At 42.1% G+C, this 22,582-nt stretch overlaps 1 protein-coding gene across 2 annotated transcripts in view; it reads left to right on the top strand.

The window, feature by feature from the left end:
- The window catches only part of LOC122816772 (tetratricopeptide repeat protein 30A), a 2,782,581-nt gene that overhangs the window by 518,882 nt on the left and 2,241,117 nt on the right, over positions 1-22,582 (top strand). For both annotated transcript variants that reach the window (XM_044089788.1, XM_044089789.1), the window contains exon 5: positions 15,994-16,129. In XM_044089788.1, the coding sequence (XP_043945723.1) occupies positions 15,994-16,129 (136 nt within the window). The remainder of the gene's footprint in view (positions 1-15,993; positions 16,130-22,582) is intronic.

The raw sequence follows: 22,582 nt of genomic DNA, 5'->3' as shown, positions 1-22,582 counted from the left end.
ATTTGTGAGAACTGGAGCGGCATAGAGAAGAGAGGGGAGAAGTGCTTGTCCTAGGGTGAGTCTAGCCTTGGAACTGAGATATTTTTTGTTCTTGTATAAGAGACCTAGTTTCAGATGCATTTTCTTTATGCATTGCTGTATGTGTTGATTGAATTTTATTTCATCGTCAATGATGACTCCTAGGAGTTTGGTGTAGGTGTCAGGTAGGATAGCTGTGTTATTACAAGACTTAATGACAAAGGAGGATTTATGATGAGTAAGAGAGTGGGGCAGAAAGAGTAAGAGTTTGTTTTTTGTGGGATTGAGGATCAGTAAGTTTTCTGAAAGCCATTGTTCAGTGGAAAGTAGAGCTGTTTGGGTTAGGGAGTGTAGGTCAGAGATGTTGTTGGCTGTAGAAATGATTGTGGAGTCATCTGCATATTGTATGAGAGAAGACTGATAGCATGAGGTGAAAAGATCATTGGTGAAGATGTTGAATAAGAGGGGACCCAAGATGGAACATTGTGGAACACCAGTAGAGATAGGCAAGAAAGGAGAAGGGGAAGAGAGCAATTGACTGATTGTTTGCGTCCAGACAGATAGCTAGTGAACCAGCTGAGGGTGGAGGTAGAAAGGTGAAGGTTAGCAAGTTTAGATAGAAGTAATGGATGAGACACTGTATCAAAAGCTTTGGAGAGGTCAAGAAAGAGGCAGGAAGTAAGTTTATTGTTGTCCAAAGATTCTGCAATGGTGTGAGTAAAGGAGAGTAGAGCAGTAGTTGTGCTGTGACAGGGGCGAAAGCCATGTTGAGTAGGGGTGAGTAAGTTGTGATTGAGAAGGTGATGGAGAAGCTGAGTGTGGATACATTTTTCTAGTATCTTAGATAGTGGAGACAGAATGGCAATAGGTCGATAGTTTCTTCTCACAAAACCTGGATCCACCTGTTACTTTGGTATTTGCTTGATGTTGTACAGTCTGATGATAAGCTGAATTCTGTTCTGTTTCAAAGTGAATTATGTGGCAAACTTTAAGACTTAGGGAGTCATCATTGTCTCCGGCCATCCTTGCAGCTGTACTAGTTAGGAATTTATCTTTATCCTGGAGGTCCCCTTGCAGCTGTACTGGTCACGGAACAATTATCATACAGTATGGATGCCAAACATATATATTAATTAACTGCTCTATTTTTTCCTACCTTTTCTACTTATTTTCAGCTAAGAAATTTTTAACCCTTTCTTCTTCTTCTTTCAGCTTTTCCCGGTTAGGGGTTGCCACAGCGGATCACCTGTCCGCTCATGATTGGCAGTGAAGTTTTACAGTGTCGAGTTGCCAGCCTGGTGCCCAAGCTTCCACCGAAGGCACGTGGCCACCCTAAGAAATTTTTAACCCTTTAATGTATATATATATATATATATATGTGTGTGTGTGTGTATATATATATATATATATATATATATATATATATATATATATATACACACACACACTTCTATATATTCTTATTCTAACAAACAGAATTATACATGCACTGTTTTAAGTGTTTAAATGTATATATTCTAACATTTCCCCCTTTTATTTAAAAAAAACACAAAACAGTTTACATTGATATGTATTTTTTGGTCAGATTATAATTTTTATCATGATTTACAGAAAACACATTAGGAAAAAAAGCCCTTAACTTTTTTTGGATGCAACGGGTTAAAATACATTTTATACTGTTAGTACATTAACAAACATTACTACCAGAATTGGGTATATAATCCAGTCTAACAACATTTTTCTTTTGCAGACCATTTTGCAAAAATGTCTCACCAATTTTGGGTGATGGCTGCTTCAGTTTTTTTCAGCTAACTTGATTAATTTGTTTTTTTTCAATCACAGAACATAATTTATGACTTAGAATTGTTTTATTAACTTTTTGCAATATTTGAATTAACTGTTTACTTTCATTTATGACTTTATGTAATGATTTAAATGAAAATCCTACATTAATTATTGACAGTGCTTGTGGATTCCATCACAAAGGCATTGCTGCCTTGCATTTTGGAGTAAACACATATGTGTCATTATGCCACGTCACATGAGTGATAATATTAAGACAACCTACAAAAGGATATTGTTTTATAAATTAAGCTTTGATTTGTTACAATACAGACAAACTGTGGTGGTATTTCTGTAAACATTTTAAAATTAGAAGGTCAAATCATCCATTTACATAAATTTACAGACTGTTGTAAAAAACATGGTTTATATACTGGTGAGTGCTGACCACACACCAGTCCATTAGCTGTACGAGTACAATGTTTAATTTTGTGAGTGCTATTTTGTAAATCAATATAATTTTTTTCTAACTGGGTAACCAGTACTTGTACTGATAAAATGCTGGTCCAAAAACCAGTTGTAAAACTACAACTTAACACATTACTTTTGAACTTGTTACATTATAGTGTATACATTTTGTTGTACAATATGTATTTATACAGACTATTTGTTACTCCTACATTTCAATTCGGTTAGTACTTGGAATCCATTCTTTAATATTGTTCTCCACACATGTTCATTATTTGACATTAACTGTATTTGCACTGAATTTTTTCTGCATTTGTACGTACAAAGACTGCAAAGTACATTTAGTCCAATTTAGTAACATTAACATCAAAATCTAACCTGCTAATCAAAGAATCGTTAAAACGTTCCAGAGATATTTTTCTGAAAGTTAACGTGCTCTTTTTGTGATGCCACTATAGTGGGTAACCATTGTGCCTGTAAATGTACAATTTGTGAAATATTCTGGCCTGTCAGTTTTTTCATCTGTTTTCCAATATTTTTATATCAATCAAATTCACTTCAGCCCTCTTCCCATGAGCAGGGACACGAACTCTATTAGGTGCATCATTTGCAAAAACTGGGAAATTATTACGAGCAATAGGGATGTCTGTGCCTCTCTGGGAAGTAACCCATTCTTCTCTTATAAGAAAACCAGAACTTTAAGGTGCTTGTTTGAACGGAATGATCCTCTACTTTTGATTCATCAACTTAACAGTGAAGGAAAGCCCCCAGCATGTTTACTTGCAGAGGTTGTGTTGCTTGTAAGCATATTCTCAAGGGCAAAGACTATTTTTTTAAACATTGTCACTTTAAGGTACATTTTGCCAGTTATTATGACTGCCACAGTTGCAATGCTGTGTACGCAGGTATTTGTGACACCTGCGATTTCTTTTACATTGGTAAAATTGCAGAAGGTTGTCTGACCGCATTAAAGAACATAATGCGGCTATTAAATTTAAAGATCACAGTAATGCTTTAGGGAAGCACAGTTCATTTTGCCCGAGTTTCAGATATTTTAAGTTCATTGTGTTACAGCAACTACATTTTTTTTTTTGAGATTATGTCTCTTTGCTTGAAGCGTGGGAACTCAAGTAGCAGTAGCTTTTGAATACTGAAGCTGCACCAGGTATTAATGAAAATTTGAACATCAGATGCACTCTGCGCTGCTATGGATAAACTCCACCCACTTGTCCTACCTGTTATCATCTCATTATCTACTGTAGTGTTGTATTTTAAAATTAAAATTTTAAACTGCTTATTCCCATTGGCTGCTTTGGTTTACATTATATCAATTTATATTGTTTTGTTACAGTCATGGTTTTCTGATGAAGTTCTTGATACTGTTAAAGAACAAAAGCACTCAATACTGGTTTGGCCTCTGTTTATTTCCTCCAAGACACAGAAGTTTTTTAGTGTTTTTATATACAGATATATATATATATATATGTTTGTGTCTTTCGGCTTTTCCCAGTTAGGGGTCGTCAAAGCGGAACTCCGGTCCGCTAATGATTGGCAGTAGATTTTTACGTACTGGCTTGCCAGGCCTAACGCACAACCTTCAACGAAGGAACGCCCATTCACACATGTCGCTACGCAGAAGACGCTCTGAGAATCGAATGGGCAACATCTAACTGTGAGGCGACAACGCTACCGCAGCACCACCACCGCAGTATACATATATATATATATATATATATATATATATATATATATATATATATATATATGTGTGTGTGTGTGTGTGTGTGTGTGTGTGTCTGTGTCTGGAACTTGTGGTGGTGTACCCTTGCAGTTAAGGCTATTGCAGCAGTGATTAAATGATTAATATACTTGTGTACGTAAACTTACTATAACAGTAGATGCCCGAATGATTACTGCTGCAACAGGCCGTCTCTCACCCTTTTTTTTTCTGTATTTTTTGTTACCAAGGTGAGAATGTTTTTTAGTTATGTAGTGTTTTTTTTTTTTATTTACTTCTGAATTGTTGACCTCTTTCAGGCCTCCAGCCTAAATTTTTAAGTTTATTCTTGGCTGTGTAGGGAATAGTGTTCACTTTTTGGATGTTGTGATTAGCTAGGATGTTGACAAATGATGTTTTTCTAGTAAGATCTTTAAAAAGCATGTTTTACTAATAGTTATTTGCACTATTTGACTGCCCACCGAACTTATATGAAGAAGAACATAGCTGGTGCCAAATGATAAGGCTTTCTAGGCTAACTATTGATTACAATATTTTTAGAAGGTATTATGATATGTTCAGAAGTAGGGGTTATAATTTTGGTTTGTTAGAATGAACTGATGAAGAAATTAAGAACAAGAGAGCTGATCTTTTTTCTCCTGTTTTGGTGGGAGGTATGTCTGAGTACAAATACCAAATACAGTAGCAGTTTCATTTTACAAGTGATGGTTGATGACAGTAACAATAGAGACATTATCAGCCGAACTGGAAGATATTTAATGGGAACCCTGAAGTATTTAGGGCACATGGCCCTTCTCTAAAATTTGTGTGCAAGAAATTTTAAATTGATTAAGCAGTACAGTAGAGAGTCTATTATCGGAACGTTGATTATCAGAAATGCCGATTATCAGAACCAGCCTTCCAAAGTTTTCGGGTAGGAAAAATCAAAAAGTCTGAATATGTGAACATTATACTTATTTGCATGAGCATCTTTTTTGAGCTTGTAACCAGCCCGTGTTTGAAAAATATTTTTTATTGTCCATTGGAATCGCTGAATGGTTGAAAAGTGTATTCCTGCATGTATTAAAAAAACAAGATTTTAGAAGTTTTTTATCTGGTTCAATTATATGTTTGAGTATCCGAACAATTTGATTATCCAAACTACCCTAGGTCCCAATTAGCTTGGATAATCAACTCTCTACTGTATCTTGAAAATGGTAATACTAGGAAATCTTTGGTGCACACCAATAAAGTCAATGTTATATTCAGACGTGGGTTATGCAATTTCTGAAATTATATTTTGGAAGGTCCTTCTATTAATTTAGCACATATGGAATGAAGTATTAAAATTAATATATATATATATATATATATATATATATATATATATATATATATATATATACATAGGTTTGATTTATATCGATGTCTATTCTGATTGTGATACTTTTTACATTGGTATGACTACAAGAAAATTATATAAAAGAATTAAGGAACATCTATACTATACGCTGTTAAATTTAAGGATACCAAGAGCGCCTTGTTCAAGCATACTTTAACTTGTAGTTCCTTTAAGAAGTTTTATTTGTCTGTTTTGGAACATTTGCCAGTGGACCTTAATTTTAAAAAGCAGCTACTAAAGAAAGAAACTTTGTGGCAGCTTAGAATGCAGGCTGACAAGTTTCCTGGGTTAAATGACACCATTTGTATTAAATGTTTTTTTTTTTTGTGATATTTGTACTTTAAATTAATTAACATTAGATGTTAAGTTGTCTATCTCGCCTTCATTCTTGCTGGTTGGGTTCGGAGCCGATCCTTGGCTCCGACTCGGCCATCTTCAAAAGCTCGAGAGCTGCTTACTAGCTCGAGGCCCCCCCTATATCCTATGATGCCTGGCTCTAGATACCCAGATCTCGTTTGCCGCTTCTGCTATGAGGTTGCGTTTACTGGCTCAGGTCGTATTTTTCAATTTGTTTATAATATTTAGGACTTTTTCTACTTTATTAGATACATACTTATTGTCATAACATAGCGGTAGGTTCTATGTTAGTTGTTAGAGTTTAATTCCCCTTAAAAACTTGTTTTCTCCTTAGAGAGTTCCCCCCCTCCCCCACCCCCATTTGCCTTTTTAAAGTAAGCCGTTTTAGTTAGAGGCTTATTATTGTTTTTTTTTTTTAAGGTAGACTAGTTTCATTAGAAATTGTGGTAGTTTATAGATCTTATATAGTGTGTTTGCTGTTAGGGTGTGGTAACTTGTGTGGATTGTGTGTGTTTTTTCCAGTTACCTACTTTACATCCTACTTATTCTTTGCATTTGAATTTCCTTTACAGGAATGTCTAAAGACACAAAAGTGTCGGGATTCAAGAAGTGTGATTCGTGCTGTCAGAAAATGTCTCTGACAGATTGTCACACTTCTTGTGTCTACTGCTTGGGCTCCCTATACCTGCAGGACTCTTGTTCGGTGTGTCACGCCTTTAGTCCAAGAGTCCTGCAGGAGTGTAGGAATAAGCTTATCCTTAGGGGTTTGCTTAAACCTGAAGGATCACCGGCCAAGACTCAGTCAGTGAAACCTTCCAGGCCATCGAAGCCGTCGGCTCCCAGCTCGGAGCCGTTGCCGGGTATGGCTTCTGCTTCAACTTCGGTTCTGGCTGGAACCGAAGTACCTATCTCTACATCAACTTCGGCTCCAACTGGAGCCGAAGTACCTATCTCCCAGTCGGCCCCGACTTTTCCGTCGGGACTGTCAGGGAGTCGAAAACGCTCCAGGTCACCATCCTTGGAGTCATTACACTCGGCTTTAGGGTCACCCTTATTGCAATCTGAGCAGAGTCATCGATCCCACTCTTCTCAGTCGTCTAGGCTATCTGACCATGATTTGGAGAGAGTGATGAGCAGGCTTTTAAAGTCGCAGACCCTGGCAAAAAAGCTATCCAGCCTCCCTCATCAGGGTTCGGCTCTGCCTGTTTCTGCAGTAGTTCCTCCTTCGACTCATTCCTTGAGTTCGGAGCCGGAGCATGCTGTGGCTGTAACCGTGGGTCCATCGGCACCGATACCTCCTCTTTTGGTTCCGTTGTCGGCTTCAATCTCTTCCATGGTGCCGTCCTTAAAGGGATCTGGGTGCCGGGACTCCCTCGTCGGCTCCAAGGGGGCGAGTGGCATCGGACCCTTGTCCGACCCCATTCTCCCTCTTGTAGCTTCGGCGCAGGTGAGTTTGGCTCCTACATCGGCTTTGGAGCCATCTCTCTCGGTGCCGGGAAGGATTTCGGTCTCTTCAGAGCCGAAGCCTTCTCCGGTATAGGGAAGGGGTGCCTTCGAGGTCATGAGGAGTGTGCTAGCATCTGAGTCAGCCTCATGGTCAGCCTCATCGGCTCCTCCCCCCATGGTGCCTGCTCCTGCCTCTGCCCCTCCTCCAGACCCCAAGCGTGGGGAACAAGTGCTCCAGGGCACCCCATTGGGTGTATCATCCTCTTCCAAGGCCTCCCCCATTCATTCAGAGGAGCCCCCTCGAAAGAGGAAATGCAAGAGGAAGCATGTTGACTCCCCTGAGTCTGTCACTTCAGATACTGACTTGGAGGAGTCAGAAGGGTCCCCGAGATCCCCCTCTGAGGACGTCTCTTTCTCAGACATCCTTGAAATCCTTAGGCAGAGGGGGAACTGGACTACCCTTAACCCTTCCGAGGATGAGTCAGTATTCCTGGACGCGTTTGGTTCCCGACCCTCCACCTCCTGAGTGTCTTCTCCTTTCGATCCACTGATGTCGGTGGTGGCTCGAAAGGCATGGTCAGCTCCAGACACAATGGAACCAACTCCCTGCAAGCCCACAAAATTCATCACTGCCCCTCAGGGCAAGCAATTTCTGACCAAGGGTGTTCCTGTTGATGCCATGGTGGTAGCAGCGGCCACTAAAAAGGAGTTGGCTGAAACGTCTTCGTCTGTCCATCCCCCCTAATAAGGAATCTAGGACTATGGACGGATATGGGAAGCAGATGTTTTCCTCAGCGACCTTTTCCATGAGGTCTCTGAACTATTTGTGCCATTTTACCCACCTTCAAAGGGATCTCCTTAAAGAGCTAGGAGATACCCTTCAAGATCCATCAGCTGTGGGGGCTCAGGCTAAGATCGCCTCCCAGCTGGCGACTCTAAATTCTGTAGTAAACTCCTCCATGCGGCTCATCTCTTATGCAGCCGATGGAGCGAGTAGGGCCGCAGGCACAGGTGTGGCTTTGAGGAGACATGCTTGGATGCGGTTATGCAACTTTGCGGAACCCTTCAGGGCATCTTTCACCAACACCCCCTTTGATGATTCTGCTCTGTTTGGACCACAGGTGAAGGATACCCTTACCAGGTGTGAGCAGGAAGGCAAGACTCTCTCTGCCGTTGGAGTCCGTTTTTCCACTCCTTCAAGACCGTATCCCAAGGGTCAGAAGAGTGGGAAGATGTGTTTCCGGAAATCCCAGGGAGCCGTGCCTGACACATGTGGATAGTTCCCCTCTAGGGGCAGAGGAGGGAACAACAATAGATGCCGCCCTAGGGGCAGAGAGGGTCCGCAAAATCAGGGCCAAAGAGAATCCTTCTCTGACAAGCCCTTCCAGCATCCCTGAAGTGCTGCCCGACTGTCCACCTTCGGAGGCAGTCGGGGGAAGAGTATTGCTGTACCCAAAAGCCTGGCAAAGTATAACGCAAGACAAATTGGTACGGTGTATCATATCCGAAGGCTACAAAATCCCCTTTTTATGCACTCCACACATTCCCAACAAATCCCTTCCAGATGTTCCACCCAATCTAAGGGATCAAGCAGTCCAAGAAATTTCAAAACTGCTAAGAAAAAGAGCCATCCAGTCAGTCCCAGCAGACCAACAAGGATCCGGAATTTACTCAAGATTCTTTTTGGTACCAAACAAAACAGGGGACTGGAGACCCATTCTGGATCTCAGCAGACTAAACAGGTCTGTTCAAAGAACGAAGTTCCGGATGGTCACGCTACAGTCCATTTTACCCTTTCTGGGTCAGGACAATTGGATGTGCTCCATAGATCTTCAGGACGCATACTACCATATCAAAATGCACAGATGCTCCAGAAGATTCCTCCGCTTCCGGCTGGGAGCCAGTCATTATCAGTTCAGAGCTCTGCCCTTTGGTCTCACCACAGCCCCCAAGGTGTTCACCAAATGTTTGTCAGTAGTCACCACTCAGTTGAGACGGCAAGGATTCCAGGTGTTTCCATATTTAGACGACTGGCTCCTTACTGCAACCATCAGGCATCACCTGCTGTTTGCCAAAGACTACACCATATGTGCTCCACTCTAGGCATCACAATAAATTTCGAAAAGTCTGCATTGTCGCCTTGTCAATCTGTCACCTTTATAGGCGCAAACATAAACACGAAGGACATGTCAGCGACTCTCCCAATAGACAGAGTGTTAGCCATTTGATGGCATGTGCAGGTCTTATTAGGATGCAAAAAGATTCAGGCCAGATTCGTCCTAAAAACATTGGCTATAACACTAGTCCCCCTTGCACGTTTTCACATGACGATTCTTCAGTGGATGCTGTTCACACAATGGTCCTTCCAGCAACTCCCAATGTCTCACATGATAATGATCATACAGTCATGCAAAAACCAACTTGTTTGGTGGATGGTTTCCCCATCTTTACACCAAGGCAGACCATTCGTTCTTCCTCCTCCAGTAGCTACGGTGACCACGGACACCTCCCTAATCGGGTGGGGGGGGGCATTTTCAGGGCAGAACAGTCCAAGGCACCTGGCAGCCTCACGAGTACCATCTGCACATCAATGTCTTGGAGATGAGAGCTGTGCTTTTAGCATTGCAAGCTCTTCAGAACTCTCTTCCCACCAGGACCATTGCAATTCAAACAGACAATATGTCAGTAGTGTGGTACGTCAACAAGCAGGGTGGAACCAAGTCATACCCTTTATGTCGAGAAACACTCAGACTTTGGCAGTGGGCGATCTCTTCCTAACGGTTTCTGATAGCAGCACACATCCCTGGGAAGTCCAACGTTATAGCAGACAGGCTGAGCAGAGCAATTCTCATGCCTCACGAGTGGTCTCTCAATCAGACTGTGGCGGACAAAATCTTCCGCAAATGGGGTCAGCCTTGCTGCGACCTTTTTGCCACCCCCTTTAACAGCAAGTGCGACAATTTCTTCTCTCTCCTTCCTCTTCCCGGACACTTCCCCAGAGACACTGTAGTCCACGATTGACCTCAGGGACTTCTTTATGCATTCCCTCCATTTCCCTTGATTCCCAAACTAATTCAGAAAGCTACCAAGCTTTGTAAAGCCTTTCTTAAAGGGACCACTCTACTCAGGCCCCCAGTAAGAGATCCCCCACCTCCATGAGATCTGAATTTGATTTTAGCTTCCCTGATACTGCCCCCATTTGAACCGGCAGCTTCTTGTTCTTTGAAGTTTCTTTCTTGGAAAACCCTTCTTCTGGTTGCAGTTAAGTCGGCTAGAAGAGTTTCTGAACTTCAGGCTCTTTGTGTTCATCCTCCCTACCTAGTTTTTCACAATGATAGAGTTTCTCTTCGGACTAACCCTTCCTTTTTTCCAAAGGTTACTTCTGATTATAATTTGAATCAGTCCATTGAACTACCTGTGTTCTTCCCAAATTATTCCAACAAGGCAGAATACAAGTTACATCAGTTGGACGTTCATAGACAATTATGCTTTTACCTGCATAGAACCATGCAAATCAGAAAATCAGACCAGTTGTTCCTGTCCTACGCTGAGGGAAAACAAGGCATACCGGTGTCAAAAGTCACCTTATCTAGGTGGTTGACTTCTACTTCAGTTAAGAAATAAAGAGCTTCCTGCTAAACCCAAAGGTCACTCCACCAGAGCTCTAGCTACTTCTGTGGCCTTTCAGGCCAGATTGCCAATGGAAACCATTTGTGCGGCAGCTGCATGGGCTAATCCACATACCTTCATTTCACATTATAAGCTGGATGTGGCTTCCAGAAGCAGAGCTGATTTTGGTTCCACTGTTCTGAAGAGTCTGTTCCGATGAGCCACCCAGGGTTGAGGTGCTAGGGACGCTGTCCCAACCAGCAAGAATGAAGGTGAGATAGACAACTTAACATTAAGAAGTTAAGTACCTACCATAACGTTCCATGTTAGTTGTCTTCTTCTCGCCTTCTTTCATGCGTCCCACCCTCCATCCCCCTATCCTAGTAGACCGAGAAGAGTTCCTTAGGGTTGTTTTTCACTGGTTGAGTCTTTTCTGGCTATTACTTCTGACTGTCTGTCTCTCCAGTAGGTTCCTGTATCTGCTACATTTTACTGTATTATTATAATTGTTATTATTATGTCTGTAGTTAGGTTACCAAATGAGATCTGGGTATCTAGCGCCAGGCATCATGGGATATAGGGGGGACCTCAAGCCAGTAAGCAGCTCTCGAGCTTTTGAAGATGGCCGAGTCGGAGCCGAGGATTGGCTCCAAAGCCAACCAGCAAGAAAGAAGACGAGAAGAAGACAACTAACATGGAACGTTATGGTAGGTACATAACTTCTTATTATAATTGTTAGTGACATATTAATTGGAAGTGTTTGCTTATTGGATTTTGTGTTTTATGTAAGGGTTATTTTGTCATTAAGGTTTTATTCTGATGAAATCCTCTAGCACACCCCATGAGTTTTGCTCATTTGTGGGATTAGATGACATTTCAGTCACTTATCTTTCTGTGGTGATGTGAATTTTGCACTTTCTAGTCTATAATTAAAATGCTAAAAAATCCTGTTTTCAGAGGGAGCCATTGAATTTTTGATGTGATAAGTATAACTAGTAGTTAGTTAAGAAATTAGTAATACAAGATAAAAAAATATGTCCCCTCTAAGCTAACAACCTTACAAAATAATCCAAAGAAATTCTGGAAGACCATCTCCACCCTTCTAAATCCTGGCACTCTACAAAGCCCATCTCCTGCACCCAAAAAGACCCCACAGCAAATTTCCCATGACTTTAATACCCACTTTATTACCACCATCCAAAAGCTAGTTAAAGACTCCTCAACAAACCTAAACCTATACTTACAGAATATAATTAATGTCATACAAAATGAAAATACACTACTCATTCCTGACAAAAGTTCCAGTTCACCCACAACTCACTCATTTTTTATTCAACCAGTACCCATATCTCTCATATGTAAACTCTTAAATAAACTCAGACCATGCTGTTTTTCCACAGACAACTTTCCCTCTGAATATTTACAACTAGCAGCAAATGCCATTGCATATCCAGTTAGCATTCTTATAATCCGCTGTTTGTCAGAAGGATGTGTCTCACGTTTATGGAAAAAATCTATTATTACTCCACTACATAAAGGTGAAAACTCTCACGATCCCTCAAAATATCGCCCCATCTCTATACTTTCCCCATTATCCAAAATCCTTGAGAAATGTGTACATACACAATTACTCAAATACCTCATCTTCTGTCTCCCACTCAGCATGGCTCCTGCCCAGAGCACAGCACTGTTACAGCCCTGCTCACATTCACCGATACTGTCAACAAAGCCTTAGATACAGGTCACCCCACTTCAGTAATTCTGTTGGTTCTATCTAACGCTTTTGACACGGTATCACATACTAAACTTGTGATCTAACTAACAAAACTTGGTTGCTCCCTCGAATCCCTCAACTGGTTTTTATCATACCTAAACAGTAGACAATCTGTAAAGTGGCATAATGTCCAATCTGATTATCTGTGAAACAACATAGGAGTCCCACAGGGTTCCATTCTGGGTCCATTACTCTTATAGGTTCATAGGTTGGTACTAGGCTATCAGCCCTAGGGCCTATACAACCTAGCCATAACAATTCCCTGACTATTTCTTCCCACAATATTTACTTCCCTGGACCCCTGTCTAGCAGGGTGACTGACGTGATCCCCGGGGTAAATTTCCTATCTCCCATCCAGTCGTCAAGGTTCCTTTTGAAGAGGGCCAAGGAAGCACTTTGCTTGACATGTATGGGCAGTCTATTCCAGAGTATGGGGAGTCTCTGGGCCAGGAACCTATCCCTCCAGCATGTTTTGTTCATTGTGATGACAAGGTTTAGGTTCTTGGAGCATGTGGCTCTGATGGATTGGGCTTTCTTTAAGTGTAGCATGTCCAACAGCTCTGGGTTTGACATGGCCTTGTATGTTAAGCAGAGATCGCCTCTGAGTAGACAATATCTGACAGAGTGTAGCTGGAATATTTTTAGTCGGTCAGCATAGGGCATCTGCTTTAGACCTGTGATTTTTTTTAGTGAGGTGTTTCTGCAGCCTTTCCAGTTGTTGCAGATGTCTTGTGAGGTACATACCAAATGGGGCTTTTTACTCTATGATGGGTCTAATGAGGGATGAGTACAGTGGGACAATGACCTCCTTTTTTCTGGATGAAAAGCCCTTAGTGATGAGGTGTGCCACATAGAAGGATTTCCTGACTGTTGTGGTGATGTGGTTATTGAAGGTGAGACCACTGTCCACCTTTGTTCCTAAGTCTCTTATCACACTTTCAGTTTTTAGTGTACTGCCACCTGTGTGGTAATTCATGGGTACATGTTTTTTTTTCCCAAAGGAGAAAACTATACACTTCTTGGCATTGAGCTTGAGCCCATGGCTCTGGCACCAAACATCTGTTTCTGTAAGGCCCTTTTGTGGGATATCTACATCATTTGGGGATTCAATAATGGCTCCCAGTTTGCAGTCATCTGTGAACTTTGTTAGCCAGAGTCCCTTAGTGTTGGCCTGTACTTCAGAGAAGTAGATGTCAAACAAGATCGGTCCCAAGACTGAACCCTGAGGTACTCCACTTGTCTGGAGCTGGATTTGGAGTCGGCTACTTTTACAGTGTGGCTTCTGTCAGTAAGCCAGTTGGCAACCCATCGAGTGACGTAGGGATTTATGCCCAGATTAGTAAGTTTATCTATGATTCCAGAGTGCGGGATGGTGTCGAAGGCCTTGGCGAGGTCCAGATAGGCTGTGTGGACCGCCTTACCCTCGTCCATGGCTCTGGAGACTGAGTCAGAGAAGTTAATCAGGTTCAGGAGGCACGATCGGCCCTTCATGAACCCAAACTGGGTATTAACGACATTCACAAAGTCTCACAACTAGGCAAAATTATCCAATATGCTGATAATTCGACAATAATCTCTTCTTCAAACAATTTCTCTAACCTCCTCACAGTCACTCAAAATGCATTTACAGAGACTGAATCATGGTTAAACAATTCACAACTACTACTAAATGCCAAAAAAAAAAACTTCTATTATTCTCCTCAAGGCCACCAGAAGTAGATTTCAAAATCTTCTCTAAAGACGGAACTGATATAGAAATAGTAAAATCAGCCAAACTACTAGGCATTACAATTGACGACAAACACCTTTGAAACACACATTCTTAACTCAATAAAGAAAACACACTTTAAACTTGGCAAACTTTATCATCATAAACTCTGCATGGACAAACCCACCAAAACAAAACTGGCAAGTACCTCACTCATCTCTTCCCTACTTTATGGTAGTGCCATCTTTACTAACCTTCACTCATCCCTCAGCAATAAACTTCAGTCGTGCTACTATAAAATAGCTAAATTCACCTCAGGAATGCCTAAACGCTCACACCAAACAAAACTGGCAAGTACCTCACTCATCTCTTCCCTACTTTATGGTAGTGCCATCTTTACTAACCTTCACTCATCCCTCAGCAATAAACTTCAGTCGTGCTACTATAAAATAGCTAAATTCACCTCAGGAATGCCTAAACGCTCACACCAATGCCAAGCAATCTCTGAACTGAACTGGCTGGATTTCCCAAACTATCTGTGTTAGACCCAACTAATGTTAGCCCATAAACTAATTTATAAACCAAATACCTGCCCAGCACTCTCATTAATACTACAAATTTATATTCCTACACGTACACTAAGATCCTCCAATAAATTGCTTTTAATTGTAACCAAGCCCAACAAAAGAGCTGGACAATGCTTGTTCTCCCATAACATTGTTAAACAGTGGAACTCCTTACCCTCTTCTATTACCCAAATAGACTGTATAAAGACATATAAAGTAACATTAAAAATGTATTTCCTAAATAACCTCAAATGCAAATGCAAAACAAACAAGCCACCATAAAACCTGCACAACTTAATACTAACCCACTTCCATAGTTCAAAATAACTTCTACCCTGACAGCAAAACAGCCCAATTACCACTATTTCCATTTGTTATGAACTACCATGTTTTCATGCAATGACAAAAGAAAAAAAAAACACTCATGTCTGTACTATACTACCAACTGTTGTCTAAATTTTTATAAGCTTGATATATATATATATATATATATATATATATATATATATATATACTGATAAATTTTATATTTCTGTGTATTCTACTTTTATAATTTTTGTTATTAATATTCCACATTTATAAAATTTCTATCAAATGTCTATATTTTCATTTTACTATATTAATTCCGGAGCTTTTCTCCCCAAGCCTCCACTGAAAATGGGTTCCTGACCCAGTGGAATTTCCTGGTCAACAAATGTCAATAAATAAATAAAATAAGTGATTGTGCAGTACTCAGGCTTTGTTGAAGTAATTTATTGCTTTAATCCAGTCAACTGTGATACTAGACATTTAACATTTCAAAGATTAGTACTTGCAAAAAAAAAAAAAAAAAGAGAGAGAAGTGTACCCCCGGAAGTACAGAGTGCCAAAATATACTGTGATTGTGTATACCTTGCCGGAATGCAAGCTAAGCTTAAGTTTTATAAATTCTCAAATGTAAATGAGTTGTCTTTCATTTTCTCTGGCTCTGAATTATTATTTTGAACATTGTAACTATGTATAGTGTCATTCTGCTGTGAAACCTAGCTGAAAGATTCTTAGTGTGTTTTAAAGCCTTGTGAATTTGGCCTTAGGTCATATTGCTGCCTGCAAATGGAAGAAAGCAGAATAAAAAAATGTTACATTAATATCAACATTTAATTTCAGAGTTTAGTAGAACAGATGCCTAGTGACGATCCAGACAGCGAGGTTAATCTAGGATGCTTGCTATTCAAGGAAGGGCAGTATGAAGAAGCCTGCAAAAAGTTTATCACTGCCATGCAGGTGGAGGGCTATAAACCAGGTAAACTCTTTCTGAAGTATGTAATTGATTTAAATTATTTATTTAAATAAGATTCAGTAGAACTTTAACAAGCTGTATTTTTTTTCATATATCCACCATGAAAACCATTCGTGTTTCTTTTTTATTAATTGTTTTATTATGCCTTTTGACTTTCTAGGCTATAGAAATAATAAAGCCAGCAGTTGTTTAGTTATAAAGTAAATATAAGACATTGCAAAACTTTTTTGTGTTCTGAATTAATTACCAAGTTCCTTTTATTGTACTCTTTCTGATGGAGTACTGATGATTCAGGAACATTAGTTTTGCTTGCTGACTTCATTTTAGAATTTTATTTCCTTTTGTCAAGCCTTTTTTTCCTCTTAGCCAGTAAGTATGTAACCATATGCTTAGGTACTAGTGAGCATGAAGTAAAGATTATGGACATGAAAAATGGATGTGCAGTAAATGCAAGGACTAAATGATATCAGTATAAAGCAGAAGTATGCATTTTTGGTATTAAAAAAAATCATGCCTCTTCAAGACAGCAGGATACTTTTTTTGTATGAGCATATATTGTTGAGTAGATTCAAATTCAGTTATTTTTAAATTGCTTCCTAATTTTTGCCTTCATACTGTCATTTTCACTTTGATTGTTTGTTAGAATTCAAGTTCTAGCCTTAGATATGTCGTATTTTTCTAGTGCCAGAGTATTTAAAAAAAGCAACTTTCTCCTTTAGTGTTTCTTATCATATTCACAGGGATGATGTGCAGAGTCTGAGTGCAGTAACTTCATCCAAAAAGGTGATCTGATATTGTTAATCCTCGTTCATTCCTTATGCATGGGTATCTGTTCTGATCTCGGAACCGAGCCTGCTGTGTTCCAAGCTCACGTCAGTTTCCAACTCTCGAGCTAAACTCTTACCCATAATCCCCCTCTCCCTGTTACCTCGGATTTTGTTTGCCGTGTTGCCATTCGGTCATGTCAAGCTGCTTCTCTTGAGCTAAGTATAGTTATTTGTTGTCAAATTGTCTATTTCGTTGTCTTTTACCCTATCGTATCTAGCGACCATATTTTCTTACCATCGTTGGTAATCTTCCTTTTTTTCATACCTTTGGGTATACTTTTGTACCATTGCTGGTACCCTTTTCTACTGTCTGCTTTTTCTATCATGGCAGATAATAAAGGTAGTCCGGGGGTTCAAACGGTGTTCTGATTGTGGACACAAATTACCTACATCTGATGCACACTCCTTGTGCGTTTATTGTTTGGGGGCGTCCCACTTATCTGTTGACCCGCCCTGTACTATCTGTGAACATTTTTCTAATAGAACCTTGTTAGAAAGGAAAAACAAGTTGTTGCTGAAGGGACTTCTTAAATCTCCCTTTTCAGAGGCTATTTCTGGGTCGGAGGCCTCAACCCCTCCTAGAGCCCATAAGAAAATTTTGGATGTTCCTACCAAGGCTAAATCTTTACCTTTGTCCCCTGCTGGGGACTCCCGCCAACCAAAACCTAAAAAGGCTAAAGTTTCGGCTCCGGAGCTCACTCAGTCAGCCCCAGCGCTTTCAGTGCCTAGACCTTCGGCACCAAGGCCTTCAGCTCCATTAGTGATCTCGGCTCCGTCTTCTCCTGCAGCCTTCACTATATCAGCACAGAGGGGCTCCTCAGTTCAGACTATTACTACTCTATCAGCACTGACCGCTCAGTCAGCACAGATCTTGACCACGTCGGCTCCGACATCTTTCTCGGAACTGACGCCTCTATTGTTGACTCCAGTTTTGTCGGTTCCAGATTCGGTACCGACAACCGCTTTGGCACCGATCCCTGTGTCGGTGCACACCATGACCTCGGCACCGATGACTTCTTTGGTGCAGACACCCATAGTCCAGTCTCTCTCGGCACCATTATTCTCTGTGTGGACTGGTGAGATCGGCACCGAGTTTGCCTCTTCTGTGGACAGGCCTGTTTCTCCTTCAGTCTCTGTGAGGTCCACTAGAAGCCTTTCCGAACATGATGTATTGTGGCTTGTGGATAAGGTGCTCTTGGCCAGAGGTATCCCACCCCCCAGGAACTATCCTTCCTTGGGAGGTGATCACCCATCTCCAAAGACCCCTTCTTATTCTCCTCCTTCATTGCCTTTTAAGTCCATGGATATAGCACAGTCTTCCCCTTCTGCGGTTCTCTTTATGGATCTCACTAAGCAACCGCAGTTGCCTTTGTGGCAGGAATGTTTTGCTATGACCCAGGATGTCAGTTGTGACACGTGTAGTTTGCTGCTCCACAGCCATCCAGGGACTCCGGGTCAGCAGGCCGAGCCACCTAGGGGAGGGGTGACCCCTGTCCTGGACATTCACTTCTCTTCAGGTGGACCAGCCTTCCAACTGATGGAGAAGGCTTTTGCTGCTGCTGGCAATACTGGACTGTCTATTCCTCTGCCTTCCTCTGGTACACTGGTTTCACAAGTCGTACCGAGCTGACACCGGGTGCAAGGGCCTCAGTAAATATTCCCACAGGAAACCCCTTTTCTGGTGTCTTCCCCAGCTTCTCCCGCTGAGGAAGTCCACCGGAAAAGTTTGTCTAAGAGGAAGCACATGGACTCCACAAAGGAGTCCCTCACTGAAGACACAGATTTTGATGAGGGGGAAGGATCCACTCAGTCACCCTCTGAGGTATCCAATCCTGAAACAGAGAGGTGACTGGCAGTCCTCTAATCTGACCTCTGAGGAATCTGTGTTCCTGCAGGCCTTTTGTGCCCAGCCCCCTACCTCCTGGGTTACTCCACCTGCCGATGAACTTATCCGCCTTATCGTGCAGCGTGCTTGGAAGGCTCCTGACACCATCAAAGCTATTCACCGGAGGCCAGATAAGATTTTATCCCCTCCTGCTACTGATCCCCATTGGTCAAAAAGTCTTCCTGTGGATGCTTTGGTGGTGGTAGCTGCAACAAAAAAGGATCTGGCAGAAGAAGAAAGCCAGACTGTCCATCCACCTAACAAAGACCCCCGGGCCCTGGACAGGATTGGGAAGCGCACCTTTGCATCAGCGACCTTTACTATCAGGTCCCTGAAGTATATGGCACACTTTACCAGGCTTCAAAATGAACTGATTTCTGAGCTCTCTAAAACCTTGGCTAGTGCCGTGTCTGATGAGGTTCGTGACAAAGTAGCCTCTCAGCTGGCCACCATTGAGTCAATATCTAACTCCTCTATGCGACTGATATCTCATGCATCAGAAGGAGCAGCTAGAGCAGCGGGTTCAGCTGCGGTCTTGAGATGACACACGTGGATGCGCTTGTGCAATTTCGCAGTACCCTTTAAGGCTTCCTTTCTTAACATTCCCATTGAGGCCTCTTCGTTGTTTGGACCCAAAGTTAAAAGCACACTGGCCAGATGTGAACAGGACGATAAGACCCTTTCTGCCATAGGTGTCCATTATTCTTTCCCTCAACGTGTTTTCTCCTGAAACCAAAAGAGTGGGAAGATATGGTTCAAGAAATCTCAGGGTCCTTTTTGTGACACACAGGCCGAGTTCTCCCCTAGAGGCAGAGGGGGAACTCACAGGGAAGATGCTCCTTTCAGGGCAGAGGGGGTCTGCGTAACCAGGGCTCCTGGGACTCTTTCCCTGGACAACCCTACCAGCGCTCCTGAAGAGTGGCCCAACTCCTTTCCTCTGGAGGTAGTTGGGGGTCGTTTCTCCTTGTACCCTTCTGCCTGGCTAACCATCAACACCGATTCTTGGGTACAAAGGATTATAACCAGAGGTTATCATATCCCCTTCGATATTTCTCTTGTCCCTTCAAAAAACTTTCCCAACGTTCCACCCAGTCAAAGGGAAGAAGCAGCACTTGAGATAGAAAAGCTGCTAAGAAAGAGAGTCATACAAATAGTCCCTCCAGACCAGAATCCGGATACTACTCAAGAAACTGGGGACTGGAAACCAATTTTCGATCTCAGTGTATTGAACAAGTTTGAGAGAGTACTAAAATTCCGGATGGTCACAATACAGTCTATCCTCCCGCTTTTGGAAAAAGACGATTGGATGTGATCAATAGATCTTCAAGATGGGTACTGCCACATAAAAGTGGACAGGCCATCAAGAAGATTTCTGCACTTCCATGCGGGAACCAGTCACTACCAGTTCAGAGTATTGCCCTTTGGACTCTCTACAGCCCCCAGAGTGTTCACAAAGTTTATGGCAGTCATCACAGCTCACTTGCGACTTCAAGAATTCCAGGAGTTTCCATACCTAGACGACTGGCTCAATCCCCCCCCCCCCCCAGACATCTACTGGAAGAAGCCCTGGCATGCTCTCTCCTCGCTGCACAAAGGCTAGGCATAACCATAAACTGGCAAAAATCCAATCTCACCCCATCTTAGTCGACAGAATTCATAGGGGTTATCTTGGACACAAAGAACTGCAGAGCTGCCATTCCAGAGCACAGAATTTTAAAGATAAAGCAACAACTGATTCCAATCCTTTCAAGGGAGAAATCCACAGCTCACTCGGTTCTACAGCCGTTGGATTCTGTGGCAGCCTCCATCACCATTGTCCCCCTGGCCAGGTTTCACATGAGGCTTCTACAATGGCTACTGCTCACCCAGTGGTATCCCTTTCAGCATCCTCTTTCAGCCATGATTCGAGTAACCCACAGGTGCAAACAAGATTTAAATTGGTGGATGACACACAATCTGTCACAATGGTCTCGCCCCTTTTCCCCCCAGCAACCCAAGGCCACAGAGACCACAGACACCTCCCTGATGGGGGGGGGGGCTATGTCAGGGACAGACAGTCCTAGGCACTTGGTCTGAACCAGAGGCCCATCTGCATATAAATGTTCTAGAGTTGAGGGTGGTGCTTCTAGCGTTGCAAGCATTCCATCTCCTGCTGCCATCTGCGACAATTGCGATTCAATCAGACAACATGGCGGTGGTCTGGTACATCAACAAACAAAGTGAAACCAAATCTTACCCCCTTTGTCGAGAGGACATGAGGATATGGCAATGGGCAATGGCTACCAACCATTTTTTTCTAGCAATGCACATTTCCGTGATTTCCAGCGTGATAGCAGACAGACTCAGCAGGTGCATTCTTCAACCTCACGAGTGGTCCTTGACTCCCTTGATAGCGGCGGAGATCTTCCACCGCTGGGGCCGTCCTTGCTGTGACCTCTTTGCATCCCCGACCAACTGCAAATGCAGCAACTACTTTGCCCTGATTTCCCCCTCTGGGACAGTCACCCAGGGATGCTCTAGTCCACGATTGGCCCTCGCGTTTTCTTTATGCATTCCACCCCTTTCCCCAGTTTCTGAAGAAAGCCCATCAGTTGAAAAGCAAGGTGATCCTCCTAGCACCATATTGGCCTTGACAGATTTGGTTCCCCTTCCTTTGGCCTCACCTACTAGTTCGACCATGGATTCTCCATCCAACCCCAGAGTTGATCTCACATCCACAGAACCTGATTCTTCCCAACTTGAGCAGCCTGAAGCTCACAGCTTGGCTACTCCAATTCCCTTGATTGTCAGGCAGAATAATCTTTCTTTACCAGTACATGACATTCTCATTGCATCTCATCAGTCTTCCACTAGAATTACTTATCTGAGCAAGTGGAAAAGATTTACCTGCTGGCTGAAAGATAAACAAGTAGATCCCTTCTCAGCACCAGTGTCGATAATACTAGACTATCTGGCCGACCTTTTCCAATCGGGTCTGTCGGCCTCTACCATTAGAGTTCATTTGGCTGCAATTTCTAATTTCCATGAAGGTGTCCAAGATTCCTCTCTTATGTCCACAAATTGTGCAAGACCTTCATAAAAGGTGTGAATCATCTGAAGCCACCTTTTAGAGAGCCTATTCAACCATGGGATTTATCATTAGTTCTACAAACTCTGACAATGCCACCCTTCGAACCAGCTTCTTCTTTCAACCACAAGCATTTGTCATGGAAAACTTTGTTTTTGGTTGCCATTACTTCTGCCAGACATATTTCTGAGCTTCAAGCTTTATGTATCAAGAGTCCATATTTGATTTTTCATAGAGATAGAGTGTCTCTGAGAACTAATCCATAATTTCTGCCAAAAGTGATCTCTGAAATGTCCATTAATCAAACCATTGAATTGCCAGTTTTCTTTCCCAATCATTCAAACAGAGGAGAGTATTGCCTACACACCCTAGATATCCACAGGCAAATCTGTTTTTACTTAAACAGGATTAGGTCTTTTCGTAAATCTGACCAGTTATTTTTTTTACCTTTTCTGGACCTAGATTAGGATCTGCTGTTGCTAAGGTCACATTAGCTAGATGTTTGAAGGACTGTGTGACCTTCATTTATACACAACGTAATATCTCATTGCCTACCACCATGAAAGCTCATTCAACAAGGTCGGTGGCAACTTCTGCTGCCTTCCATGCCAGAGCTTCTTTACATGACATCTGTGCAGCTGCAACTTGGGCTACACCTCATACCTTCATCAATCATT

Source organism: Protopterus annectens, chromosome 12.part0 (genome assembly GCF_019279795.1).
Source record: "Protopterus annectens isolate FY-2018-M chromosome 12.part0, PAN1.0, whole genome shotgun sequence".
Taxonomy (NCBI): Eukaryota; Metazoa; Chordata; order Ceratodontiformes; family Protopteridae; genus Protopterus; species Protopterus annectens.
Note: the sequence above shows the minus strand (reverse complement) of the source record. Positions and strands in the feature narration are given on the sequence as shown.